The 14938-nt window shown below is 43.0% G+C and overlaps 1 protein-coding gene across 2 annotated transcripts in view; it reads left to right on the top strand.

Moving 5' to 3' along the window:
* Positions 1 to 13311, top strand: part of LOC117512275 (adenosine receptor A1-like) — a 31451-nt gene extending 18140 nt beyond the window's left edge. For both annotated transcript variants that reach the window (XM_034172284.1, XM_034172285.1), the window contains exon 2: positions 12458 to 13311. In XM_034172284.1, the coding sequence (XP_034028175.1) occupies positions 12458 to 13166 (709 nt within the window). In that variant the 3' untranslated portion in view covers positions 13167 to 13311. The remainder of the gene's footprint in view (positions 1 to 12457) is intronic.
* Positions 13312 to 14938: the final 1627 nt, after the last annotated feature.

The following is a 14938-nucleotide window of genomic DNA, read 5'->3' as shown; positions in this document are numbered from 1 at the left end:
GTTCCATTTAGGCTAGAAATCAATGGAAAGATGTGCAGTAATACAGCTGTCATCTAATCTTCAACCACTTATCCAGGATTGGTTCGTGGAGGCAGCAACTCCAGCAGAGGACCCCAGACTTCTCTTTCCCGTACCACATTGACCACCTTTGACTGGGGGATCTGAAGGCATTCCCATGCCAGTGTGGAGATATAAACTCTCCACCTAGTCCTGGGCCATCCCCGGGGTCTCCTCCCAGATGGAAGTGCCTGGAACACCTCCCTAGGGAGGTGCCCAGGGGGCCATCCTTACTAGATGCCTGAACCAACTCAGCTGGCTTCTTTCCACCTGAAGGAGCAGCGGCTCTACTCCGAGCTCCTCACAGATGACCGACTTCTCACCCTATCACTAAGGGAAACACCAGCAACCCTGCTAAGGAAGCCCATTTTGGCCGCTTGTACCCACGATCTTGTTCTTTCGGTCATGATCCAACCCCCATGACCATAGGTGACAGTAGGAACAAAGAGTGACCAGTAGATCCATAGCTTCACCTTTTGGCCCATAGCTTCACCTTTTGGCTCAGCTCCCTTTTTTGTCACAACAGTACCGCCTCTGCTGCATCGATTCTCCAGCCAATCTCACGCTCGATTGTCCCCTCACTTGTGAACAAGACCCCGAGGTACTTGAACTCCTTCACTTGGGCAAGACCTCATTCCCTACCTGGAGTAGGCAATCCATCGGTTTCCTGCTGAGAACCATGGCCTCAGATTTTGAGATGCTGATCCTCATCCCAACCGTTTCACACTCGGCTGTGAACCAATCCGATGAGTGTTGGAGGTCACAGGCTGATGAAGCCAACAGGACCACATCATCTGCAAAAAGCAGTGATGAGACCCTGACCCACCAAACTGGAAACCCTCCTCCGCCCAACTACTCCTCGATATCCTGTCCATGAATATCACAAACAGGATTGGTGACAAGGTGTAGCCCTGGCGGAGGCCAACCCCGACCAGAAACGAGACTGACCTACTGCCGAGCACATGAACACAGCTCTCACTTTGTGAGTACAGAGATTGGATGGCCCTGAGAAGGGACTCCTCACTACATACTTCCACAGCACCTCCCACTGCATCTCTAGGAGTAGTCTACTCCAGGAGTCTCGATCATATGCCTTCTCCAAGTCAACAAAACCCATGTAGACTGAATGGGCATACTCCCAGGCACCCTACAGGATCCTTGTGAGAGTGAAGAGCTGGTCAGTTGTTCCACCACCAGGACCAAACCCGCATTTTTCCTCCTCAATCAGAGGTTTGACTATGGCTGAACCCTCCTTTCAGGCACCCTGGAGTAGACTTTACCAGAGAGGCTGAGTAGTGTGATGCCCCTGTAGTTGGCACACACTCTCTGGCCCCCTTTTTAAATATGGGGACCACCATCCCAGTTTGCCACTCCTTAGGCACTGTCCCAGACCTCAACACAATGTTGAAGAGACATTTCATCCACACCCAGAGCCTTCAGCATTTCTGGATGATCTCATCAACCTCTGACCAATAATACAGCATTGTAACTAATTTTAATATGAAACACACATGATGACAAACCATAGAGTAGAGTTTCTACATTTCTGTTGTTGTCCCCAACATAGAAACAGCCAACTCACTGCATCATGGGACTGGAAGTACACACTATACAGTTCATGCACTTTCTCTATATCATCTCGTTGCCTGACACTGCTCCGAGCTTCACAGGGCTTTGTAATCTTAGATATTTCAAAGTTCCATAAGTTACACATGATGATCATTAAACATCCGACTGCCATTGTCACTTTTGTGTCTTTCGATTCTTTCCTTTGTCGAGCCACTGTTAATAAGCCAGTAAGCATAGACATTGCTAATAACTAGCAGTGCTAACTGCTTCAAATTCCTATTTCCGCACCACATCTGCCATGTTGACATCTGTAATCCAGCATTGCTTTCTCTCCAAGCCTTCATGATCACACTCTTGCCAAATCAGATAAACTTGCGCTTCTCAGGCAAGTTGGTCAGGAATGGCTGGACACAAACGCAAGCTCGCACAAACAGCTCTTGTTTTTAAAAGGATTTACTGAGGTGGCTAGCAATGATCGGTACACAAGAAGGCAGTACAAAAAAATATAACAATACAAAAATCATCAGGCTGAGGCGTGGTCGATCAAACAGGCAGGAGGTCAGGAACATAATGAGGCAGGCAGGACTATGTACCGCAAGGTACAGAGCTATTGAAAAGGCACAAGGCACATCAATCTGGCGAGGGACTAAAGCACCCAGTGAGTGTTATATAACCCCAGTGATGAGCTGCAGATTAGAAACAGGTGTGCATGGAAAACACCACAACAAGGGTGTGGCCAGAGAGAGAAACACCCATCACCAAGAACCAAGAGACAGACAAGAGAGATAGGGATAGAAAAATCCAAGCAGGAAAAACCAACAAGAGAACTAACACCAGAAGAAAAGCAATAAAGCAAATCAACTAACACAGAGCATGCAACACTGAAACAAAAATCCAAATCCTGACAGCGTTGCTTTCTCATAGACACGTAAAAATAAAACATTGACATCAAGCATTGTAAATAATGGGACTGGAAATTTGGCTGACTGTAAAGACAAAAAAAAAAGCAGGTGTTGGCAAACAATGCATTCTTTTCCTATATGTGGTGAGGAGAATTTTATCCTTTTACCATTCATACTGACAACATTCAAAAGTCCAGATTCTAACTTCTACCCTTCTGACTTCTCTCCCTCCCACCACCTCCGGACACATTCTCCTTCTCCCTCGCTTCTTGTTTGCACAGCATTTGCCCAATTTCTGCAGGCACCCTGTTGGGCAACCGCACTTGTGGTAGTGTTATCCCAGGCCTGCATAGATCTGCAATAGAAATTCAGTTTGTGACCTGCATGGTTACTGTGGCATTGTTGAATGGATGCCCTCTTGATGCAACCCTACTCATTCTACTTATCCAGGCTTGGGACCACCATTCTGTGTTTACTGGGTGGGCACCCTAAATGCCTGAGTTTTGACAAAATTTATGGTGAATGCCCTGCTTCCTTCAAGCCTCCTTATTTATCCAGGCTTGGGCGTGGCACTCAGAATGTACTTGCTGCACACCCCATGTGGCTGGGTTACCATTTCTACGACGTGGAAATGTTCAAATATGCATCCCCTGTACTGTCTCGAGGAAAACTGACTGAAAAAGTGCTGATTTAATCCTTATATTTCAAAGAAATTGCCCCTGTCCCAACTTTTTTAGAATGTGTTGGAGGCCTTAAATACAAGAATGGGTGTATATATTAACAATTGAAATGAAGTTGACCATACAAAACATTAAATACCTTGGGTTCATACGGTCTGCAATGAAACAGAAGTCATAGTTAATGTAAAGATCACTTTTTATTATTTATTTATTCATTCAGTTGTTTGTTTTTAATTATATTTTATTTATTTTTTCATAACTTCTCAACTTTTTCAGATTTGGGGTTGCAGTTAAGAGGTGAAGCAGAGAGTACTGGTAGGGTGGAGTGGGTGGAGAATGATTTGTAATCAGGAGTGATTTGTAATGGAAGAATATCTGGAATAGGACAGAAAACATTCATTCAAACCTACCATCCCTGGTTCTCAAGACCAGGCACCTAAGTGGCTCTACTCTACTCTATTCTACTGTTCTATTCTACTTCTCTTTTTTAAAGATATTTAGATATACCTTAGTATACACTAGTAGAGTTGTACCTTAGAATTGGAATGTATTATAGAAGACATACCTTACTGAATTCTCATAAAACATTTGTGAGACCAGCTATGTTGTTTGGCTTTGGTGACGTTGACAACTCAGAAAGTGGAGCTAAGGTGGAGGAGCTGAAGATGATGTGATTTTCCTTGTAAGTAACAAAGATGGGCGGGATTAGGAATGAACATATGAGAGGGGGCGTGTAGGTAGGACAGTTTTGGGACAAAAGTGAGAGAGACTTGGTTTGGACATGTGCAGATGAGGGTTGTGAGGCTGGAGGTGCCAGACAAGAAAAGAAGAAGGAAGAAGCCAAGCAGGAGGTTTATGAATGTGGTGAATGTAGATAGTGTAACAGAGGAAGCTGCAGAGGGTGAGATGGTGAGAGATATTTCACTGGGGCAACCCTTAACACACTCACTCACACACTCATTCACCTTCAACTGCTTACTCCAATTAAGGGTCATGGGGGTCTGGAGCCAATCCCAGCAGTCACAGGTCATGAGGCTGGGTACACCACAGGTGGGAATTGATCCCATGACCTTCTTGCTGTGAGGCTAACAGTGCTAACCACTAAGCCACTGGGCTGCACCCTGAACACAATATGATACAAGCAGTGGTGGGCACAGTTCAGCTAATCCGAGCAGATAATTATCGAAGCTAATGTTTTTGCTAGCTTATTAGCTTTTGAATAAAATTTAAAACCATCTTCGGACCAAATATCTTCCAATGAATTTAGTTCCGATAACTTTCAGTCCGATAGCATTTTTTATTTTGCTGGTAAAGTGAGCAAAGTTTAATGGTCAAAAACATTTGTAAACCCTAAAATCAAACATTTTAGTCTGTCTGTTGTGTGTTTCTTTATGGCAGACTGGCTGCCGCTTGCTGATGACATCATCATTAAGCGCAAAATGTGATTGGCCAGTCGACGCAGGGAGCATTGTGGGTAGTATAGTTCAGGTTCACTTTGGACGCTACAGTGTTGTCCCTTGGAAATCTGCTCCAAAACCCATCACACATCGTGCAAAAAGAATTATTTAAATATCTAAAGGACAGTGGATTACTTCATCACACCTAAACAAATGACTATGGCTACCAGGAGTTTAGGTTTTGTAAAATCTCAGCAATCACTCACCAGCCCGGTACGTGGCGATAAATGCACCTTAAACTGGTGCCGTCTGCCATTGGATCCAAAAGAAGAAGAAGAAGAAGAAATCTGCTCGACACAAAAACAAAAATGGACTAATTTTAACATCAGTTTATTTTATCTCTGTGTGGCTGATGGTATCGCCAAGACTCGATGGGAGAGAGGAGCTCTCACAGTGCAGGTGTGTACAGACTGGAACGTTTCTTCATCATTTATACTGTTTTGGATAATCTCAGGATGATTATTTTTTCAGATGAATCCCAATGAAACTAACAGGTAAGAATTTATATTTACCACGTGTATTTTACTCTGCCAATCAATGCATTAATGGACATATTTTGGTTGTTTAAGCCGCAGGGTTTAAAGCGTGTGAAAAAAGCAGCAGCTTTTAGTTCGTAAATGACAGTGTATCTAATAGTGAGATAAACTGTGACTTCTACTACTGTGTTTGACTGCTTTTGAAAGATAATGACAGTGTTTGGGGTTTTATTCATTTATTTTTCATTCTTGTGTGTTTGTGATCCTTGAATTTACCCAGCAGCCCCTGCAGCTCTTAAAGTGAAACTGGTTTATCAGAAGCCGACAGTGTAATCTGATGTGGCCACATCCAAATCAATACTACAGTAATAGTTATCGGTTATCTGTAATAAAGATACATTTTTTAGCAGTTTATCGGTTTATCATATCATAAAAGATAACTTTTCAGTTATCTGATGAATGGTTTTCGAAGCACCTCCAAATCCGAGGCCGTGGTTCTCGAGCGGAAAAAGGTGCTTTGCCGTCTTCAGGTTGGTGGAGTGTCCTTGCCTCAAGTGGAGGAGTTTAAGTATCTCGGGGTCTTGTTCATGAGTGAGGGATGGATGGAGCGTGAGATCGATAGACGGATCGGTGCAGCATCTGCAGTGATGCAGTCGCTGTATTGGACCGTCGTGGTGAAGAGAGAGCTGAGTAGGGGGGCAAAGCTCTCGATTTACCGATCGATCTACGTTCTGATCCTCACCTATGGTCATGAGATTTGGCTCATGACCGAAAGAATGAGATCGTGAGTACAAGCGGCCGAGATGAGTTTCCGCCGCAGGGTGGCTGGGCGCTCCCTTAGAGATAGGGTGAGGAGCTCGGTCATTCGGGAGGAGCTCGGAGTCGAGCCGCTGCTCCTCCACGTCGAAAGGAGTCAGTTGAGGTGGCTCGGGCATCTTTTCTGGATGCCCCATGGACGCCTCGCTGGAGAGGTGTTCCGGGCACGTCCCATTGGGGGGAGGCCCCGGGGAAGACCCAGGACATGCTGGAGGGACTATGTCTCTCGGCTGGGTTGGGAACGCCTTGGGGTTCCCCCGGAGGAGCTGAGGGAGGTGTGTGTGGATCGGAAGGTCTATGCGGCTTTGCTTGAGCTGCTGCCCCCGCGACCCGACTCCGGATAAAGCGGAAGAAAATGGATGGATGGATGGATGGTTTTCAAAGCTAATGTTTTTTAGTTAGCTGTGCCCACCACTGGATACAAGGAACAGCCTTAGTGACAGCCTATGGCTGCCAGTCTGTTATGTTGTAACAGCCGAACAGTAACAGACTTTTGTAGCTTCTGCATGATCCCCTCTCTAAATCCTAAAACAACAAAGGGACATTAAAAATCCTGTAAGGCCACGGAGAGGCTACTGATACTCCATGTGTGCAGTGCACTAGCGGAATAAATTATCAAGTTATACTGAGACATTGTTGTTGTTTTGCCTTTGGGAGAAGATGTGTAACAGTTGTATCCACAGATTAACAATGACAATGGTTTGCAGCAATCATCAAAATACTTAAATGTGCCAAAAAAATAGGCACACCTGCCAACTTGAACACAAAACATAACACTAAGCAATGAGAGTAAACATTTGTAGTTGTCGTTGACACTGTGTGTGAAGTGCGGTCTCAGCTTTGTGGTCATTTTTGTTTATGGAGTCTGTGTTGTTAGTTGGTGGAATGCATTCTGTTGTGAAGATAGTCCAAATGTTCAAGCAGTGTTTCACAACAAGCAATATATGCATCCAGTGATGTAGGTGAACTGTCCCCATGAACTATATGAGAAGTTTTAAAGCAGCATTTAAATATTTTGAACAGAAAAATTAAATATCTGTATTCAAGGGTTTTTTTCTTCATTAATATATCTGTTGTTGTTCATGTCCCTGCTGTCTGTTCCTGGTGTTTTAGTATCTAGTGGTGGATTCTCAGTTTTGCCTACTTTGATTTTATTCTAATAGCTTGTCAGTTTCACCCTACATCCTGCTTTACTTTGACAGTCTTCTCTGTTGCTGTTTGGTTTCCTTTCTTCCTGCTTACGCACACACACACACACATACACACACACCTGAACTTATTTAGCCATCAGTTCACCTGCAGTCAGTCATGGTCACCTCCCAGTCTATTTAAACTTTGCTTTTCAGATTCACGGTTGCTAGTTTGTTAGTTGTTTTTGTCCTAGTGTGTTCACTTTGTGCTTTGAACAGTGAGAAACTGTATATGACCTTGAACTAGTATAGGCTTTGATTAAAGAACACTTTTTGAACATATCCTGCTGTTTTTCTGCATTTTGGGTCATATCAGAACCGAACCACAATAATCTCAATAAAAGACCATATTTGAAATTCCCAAGTGGTATGTTAAAAACAACTTTCAAAGTAAAAAGAGTATTCATTCTTAAAAAAAATAAGTATATTAAAAACTAGCAGATTTTACAATCTAATAAAAAAATTGACTACTTTGTACATTTACAGCCTAATGTGTCATTTCACAATGACTAATGGACTGCATTTATATAGCACTATCATTGCTAAAGCACTTTACAGTAATGCCTCACATTCACTCGCACACTGATGTTTGGGTGCTACAATGCAGTGGGGGGGGGGGGGGGGGGGGGCACTGGGTAATGTCCGACCTTGAGAATATTCACTAGATTTTTAAAGAAAAATAGCACCCTTAATCTAAACCATAGTCTAAAATAAATTTTGAACACTATGGATGGTTAAACAACAATGATAGGGTTATGGTTCCATAGACATGTATAAGTGCTGCTATAACTCAACTGAAGATGATCAACACTCTGAAAAAAAAATGTCATACTTACTTAGTCTAGTTATACCAACTGGTCCTACATGATTTGGTTGTTTAAATAAGAAATGTGAGTAAGGTCTGAACTTGCTCTTCTGAAGCACCTCAGGGCGATTTGTGGTATGATTGGGCTTTGTATAAATATGATGAATTGACCTGAAATGCACTTGGTATGGAATCATTGCAAGTAATTTTATATTTCCAATTTAACAAACCATCTGTTATGTAGTGCAGTGCCCGTAGGAAGTTTGTATTCCTATAGAAAAAAGGGAGCTTAAGTAGATTTTTCATGGAAGGATCGTATGAGGCTGTGTTTGAAGGTGGGATGTACAAAGAGGTGTACTTACTCTTCCATAGTTTTAACAGACAAAGTGTACATTTGTTAAGACATGGTTGACATTAAGATACAAAGGGACACGCAAATACAGTTATTTTAAGAAAAACATTGACATTCATCCTACGTGGTCAGACATATATACACACAGAGATATAGGAAAGAATAAATACAGTTAGTGGACATGAAGTCACTATTGCTAGACTGAGAATTGATCATGTTTTCTTTACAGTGCTGTCTTCCTCCTAGGAAAAAGCACCAGCATGGACTTTGTTTGGAATGTCCACAGCCAGAGGCAGTGCAGCGTGTCATCATGTATTGTAATAAATATTCCAGAGAAAGGCAAGAGCTTCTCTCAGAATTTAGAAGAATACTGCAAGAAATTTCTGTAGGAAGTATTTTGGACATAAGGTCAAGTGGAAGGGGGAACTGTTAGCTTTTTAAAGATTTGAATGACATTGGACTCATCGAGAGGATTTAGTACTGCTATAATGAACTGATGCAGAAGGTGGCAGCAATGCAACAATAAGGATGCCAGCTGATGTTAAATGCCATTCAAGAAGAGAGGTGCGCTTGATTTGTTCACAGGGTACGTTTTGATAACAGATCACATTTCCACATCTACAAAATCCCACAAAAAAACCCCACCAAAAAAGTAAAAATACTTAATTTACTCATATTTTGCAGTCAGTCTGGGTAAACTGTGGGACCCATTGATTGTGCAGCTAAGGCTAAGATAACGTTAGACAATTAAACTGGTGCTCTAAACACCATAGGTGAAGACTGTGCGCTTGATGTTATTCACAGGCACGTTTTGAGAAGGAGCGGGCCAACCCTGTAATCAAAATAAAGGTTTTGAAAATTAAGACCAAAAATTTTCTTAATAAAGGATGCACATTATCGTGCTATGCGCAAACCATATTCGAAAGCTGAGGCTGATCTGACAGTCAGAGAGATATGCGAGCAACATACACACACGCACACACACAGATACTTCTTGCTTTATAGATAGATAAATAGATAGTTGATGTTACTATAGTAAGTCCCTTCGGCTGCTCCCTTGTTCTGTACTCGGGGTCGCCACAGCAAATCCAAGGTAGATCTGCATGTTGAATTGGCATGAGTTTTACGCCGGATGCCCTTCCTGACGCAACTCCACATTACATGGAGAAATGTGGTAGGGGTGGGATTTGAACCGGGAACCTTCCGCACTGAAACCAAGTGCATTAACCACTTGGCTATCACTAAATTAAATAAATATACAATCTGATTTAATTTTTTTTAGACTGTAGAATTAACAGTTGCTTGTTTGAGGTGATGGTCTAGTGGTTAAAGCGTTGGGCTTGAGACCAGATGATCCTCAGTTCAAATCCCAGCCTGACTGGAAAATCACTGAGGGCCCTTGGGCAAGGTCCTTAATCCCATAGTTGCTCCCGGTGTGTAGTGAGTACCTTGTATGGCAGTACCCTCATGTCGGAGTGAATGTGAGGCATCATTTGTAAAGCACTTTGAGCGTCTGATGCAGATGGAAAAGAGCTATATAAATGCAGTCCATTTACCATTTCATGAGGTTTTTTCAGCTGAGCTTGACATACTTTTGAAATACAGAACTCTAAAAAGGTTGACAAATTACGCTAAAAATTAATGACAAACAAGTGTGATATCAAGCTGTATAAAAACAAAGTATTTTCAGCAAAGTTAAAGACTGTTGCAGCATGTGTCTATTTTTCTGGTCAATGAGTGTTATGGTGGTCAATTAGGGAATAACCCTGTTCAAATGATGGAATTGGATTCGAATGGGAATAACCCTGTTGTGGCTGATGATTTGCAGACATTCATGCTGGATTTTACGGTCGCAAATTGAGTTTTACCAGCGACGTGTTAGCAGAGCTGGTAAAACAGATATTTGCGACCGTAAAATCCAGCATGAACATCCGCAAATCATCAGACACAACAGGGTTATTCCCTTTCGAATCCAATTCCATCGTTTGAACGGTTTATATTTCTGTAAGTAATTCGGTCACTGAATCGTTGTGAAAGGGTGTGGTCGGCTCATCAAAGCTTACAGTCGCAACAGCGTCTTCATGCCAGACTGGAAATTCTGTGAGCAAACCCACAGAGTTCTCCATCTCGTCAGCTGCATTGAGTTAAATCCACAGTAAATCCATCAATCAATCCAGTTGAATCCATTAAATCCACACATTTCGGGATCATCGGTCGCTGCACTACAGTGTGGTAAAAAAGTATTTAGTCAGTCCCTGATTGTGCAAGTTCTCCTACTTAGAAAGATGAGAGAGGTCTGTAATTTTCATCATAGGTACACTTCAACTGTGAGAGACAAAATGAGAAAAAAAATCCAGGAAATCACATTGTAGGTTTTTTTTTAAAGAATTTATTTGTAAATTATGGTGGAAAATAAGTATTTGGTCAGTAACAAAAGTTCAACTCAATACTTTGTAACATAATCTTTGTTGGCAATGACAGAGGGCAAATGTTTCCTGTAAGTCTTCATCAGGTTTGCACACACTGTAGGTGGTATTTTAGCCCATTCCTCCATGCAGATCTCCTCTAGAGCAGTGATGTTTTGGGGCTGTCGCTGGGCAACATGGACTTTCAACTCCCTCAACAAATTTCTTATGGGGTTGACGTCTGGAGACTGGCTTGGCCACTCAAGGATCTTGAAATGCTTTTTACGGAGCCACTCCTTCATTGCCCGAGCGGTGTCTTTAGGATCATAGTCATGCTGGAAGACCCACCCATGTTGCATCTTCAATGCTTTCACTGATGGAAGGAGGTTTTGGCTTAAAATCTCATGATACATGGCCGTGTTCATTCTTTCCTTAACACGGATCAGTCGTCCTGTCCCCTTTGCAGAAAAACAGCCCCAAAGCATGATGTTTCCAACCCCATGCTTCACAGTAGATATGTGTTCTCGGAATGCAACTCAGCATTCTTCTTCCTCCAAACTTGACGAGTAGAGTTTTTACCAGAATGTTCTATTTTGGTTTCATCTGACCACATGATATTCTCCCAGTCCTCTTCTGGATCATCCATATGCTCTCTGGCAAACTTCAGATGGGCCTGGACACGTACTGGCTTAAGCAGGGGGACACGCCTGGCACTGCAGGATTTGTGTCCCTCTCTGCATAGTGTGTAGCCTTTGTTACTTTGGTCCCAGCTCTCTGGAGGTCATTCATCAGGTCCCTTTGTGTAGTTCTGGGATTATTCTTCACCATTCTCATGATCATTTTGACCCCACGGGATGACATCTTGCATGGAGCCCCAGATCGAGGGAGATTATCAATGGTCTTGTATGTCTTCCATTTTCTTACAAATGCTCCCACAGTTGATTTATTCACACCAACCTGCTTGACTATTGTAGATTCACTCTTCCCAGCCTGGTGCACATCAACAATTTTCTTCCTGGTGTCCTTCGACAGCTCTTTGGTCTTGGCCATGTTTGAGTTTGGAGTCTGACTGTTTGAGGCTGTGGACAGGTGTCTTTTATGCAGATAAAGATTTCCAACAGATGCCATTAATACAGGTGGAGGACAGAAGAGCTTCTTAAAGAAGAAGTTACAGGTCTGTGAGAGCCAGAAATCTTGCTTGTTTTTGGGTGACCAAATACTTATTTTCCACCATAATTTACAAATAAAGTCTTTAAAAATCCTACAATGTGATTTCCTGGATGTTTTTTTTTTCTCATTTTGTCTCTCACAGTTGAAGTGTACCTATGATGAAAATTACAGACCTCTCTCATTTTTCTAAGTAGGAGAACTTGCACAATCAGGGACTGACTAAATACTTTTTTGCCCCACTGTAGTTTCTGTTGGTCCCAGGTGACAGTGTCATTGTTGACACCTGCGCAGCAATGCGGTCAGGGCGTGGAGTAACACATCAAATGTGAAACAGTTTTAATATTTTGCCACCGTCCACACGATATTTTACGGTCTGAAATCTCACATGATTAATCAGTCAGATTCGTGGAAAAAAATGTAATTGGATTAGAATTTTGGTTTCAGAGACAGCTCTTTGTGAATTCTATGTTTTTGTTGAATTCAAAAGATACCACCAAAATTAAAACTTTATTAGCTTTCATACCCTCAGTGTCCTGAGCTAAAGTGCTGAGACTTCACTGTGTTGTTTGGTTTTGCAGGTACAAGCGGATGGTGACCCCTCGGCGGGCAGGGCTGGTGGTGTTCATATGCTGGACAGTTTCATTCATTGTGGGTTTTATACCCATGTTAGGCTGGAACAACCTGTGGCATTTCCAACAGAACGGCTCCATCAGCTCAGACCTCATCATTACCTGTCAGTTTGAAAACGTCATCAGCATGGAGTACATGGTCTATTTCAACTTTTTTGGATGGGTACTGCCGCCGTTAGTACTCATGTTGGTGATCTATGTGGAGATCTTCTACATGATCCACAAGCAGCTAAACAAGAAGATTTCCTCCAGCCACAATGAACCGAACAAGTATTATGACAAGGAGCTTAACCTCGCTAAATCGCTGGCCCTGGTCCTCTTGCTCTTTGCCATCAGCTGGCTTCCCCTTCACATCATTAACTGCATCACACTTTTCTGCCCTGAGTGCCAGAAACCCATGTTCATCCTCTATATTGCCATCCTACTCACCCATGGCAACTCTGCTGTCAATCCCATAGTGTACGCCTTCCGCATTAAGAAGTTCCGCACAGCCTTTCATAAAATCTGGCAGCAGTACTTCTGCTGCAAGGATGTGCCAGCTCTGGAGATTCAACCCAGTGACAGGAAAGAGATGCCCAACCCAGATTTACTGGAGGCAGCACCACTGCAGCACCCTGAGAAGGAAATCTCTAAACTGGATCAGGAACAGCAGCTGTAAACTGTAGTTCGATCACAGCAGGATCAAGTCCCTGAACTGACCAAACACCCTACAGAACCTCTACCCTTACAGGAGCAGAGCACAGAATAAGCTGAGGGACATTCGTGGACTTTAGCTCACTTCAAACCTGTTACAATGAGCAACAGGAAATACTTCCAAGTGTTATGGTGCTGTAATAAGTGAGGCAAGGTGGTTTTAAGTCCAAATCCTAAAGACTGAAACATCATTTGTTTACACAGGAGGAGTTTAATTTTGATCAGAGTGGTACAAAAATGTCTTTAACATACGGGAGACTGTGTAGGCTCTCAGTTGTCCAGGTGGTTTCCATAGTAGAGAAGCTTGAATCTTCGACTGGACTGGGTTGCTTGACGCGAGGACGTTTCGCTTCAAATCGCAAGTGTGAGTTGGTTTTCTGTAAACCCCTGTCTGGAGCTGCCTGTTCTCTCCAATCGTAACATCACAGTCCAAGAAGGCTAAATGGTTGTTTCTGGCATCCTCACGTGTGAACTTGATATTGGCGTCCACCGAGTTGATGTGTTCTGTAAAGTCCTCAACTTCCTGTTGCTTGATTTTAACCCATGTGTCATCAACATATCTGAACCAGTGACTGAGAGAGATGCCCGTGAAAGACATCAAGGCTGTCTTCTCCACTCGCTCCATGTACAGACTGGCCACAACGGGGGATACCGGAGACCCCATTGCACAGCCATGAATCTGCCTGTAGTAATTCCCCCTAAACAGGAAATACGTGGTGTTAAGACAGATCTCCAAGAGCTGGCAGATGTGGTCTGGTGTGAGTTTGGTCCTTTCAAGTAGAAACGTCCTCGCGTCAAGCAACCCAGTCCAGTCGAAGATTCAAGCTTCTCTACCATACGGGAGACATTAAGCTCCAACTGTTTTATTCATTCAAGCAACTGGTGTGATTACAAAATGTGCAATACAGTTTATTGTAGATTATAATCAGATTACCAAATGTGGACAGCATGGTGGATTAGTGGTTAACACAGTGACATCACAACATGAAGGTCATGGGATTGATTCCCACCTGTGTCCTTTCTGTGTGGAGTTTGCATGTTCTCACCGTGTTTAAGTGCTGTTTGCTCCGGTTGGGTGAATTGGAAACTGCCTATATGTGGCCTTATGACAGACTGGTGTCCTGTCCAGGGTGTACCCTGCCTCCTGCCCTATAACTGCTGGGATAGGGTCCACCCACCACTCCCCCAACCCTTAATTGAAATGAGCAGGTATAAAAAATGGATGGATTACCAAATGTTACAAACAGAATAATGTGAGATTCCACAGGCTGAACCTTACAGCAGGTTCATCTCATTTGGGGATGTTGAAGCAGACAGACGCTGAGTATGAATGTATTAGTACCAAGACCACAGCAGCACAGCTGGGAACTCATCTTTTCTTCTTCTTCTTGGGGATTAAACATGCACAACAAATCTATGGCCAGTGGCATTGGAGGATATTTTTGATTTCAGAAGGCTGAGTCCTTTAATGCTCCTGTAGTGAAAATCCATTGCAGACGAGATCGATGCAAATACGAAACAACCATCTGGAGGGAACAGGACAATTTGCCGTCCTTTCAGAAACAGCATGAAACAAAGCCATGGCTGGAGGAGGGCAGCTACTCCTGAGGGACAAAGAGTCAACATTTATCCAGAATATACACCAGCTGGCAGTTAGTGAAGAAGGTTCTTTTTGCCTCGACTTCACAGCCTCATTGTCACAACCTACCAGGAGAAACGTCTATGTCCTTGTTCAGA

The sequence above is a fragment of the Thalassophryne amazonica genome, chromosome 6 (genome assembly GCF_902500255.1).
Source record: "Thalassophryne amazonica chromosome 6, fThaAma1.1, whole genome shotgun sequence".
Taxonomy (NCBI): Eukaryota; Metazoa; Chordata; class Actinopteri; order Batrachoidiformes; family Batrachoididae; genus Thalassophryne; species Thalassophryne amazonica.
Note: the sequence above shows the minus strand (reverse complement) of the source record. Positions and strands in the feature narration are given on the sequence as shown.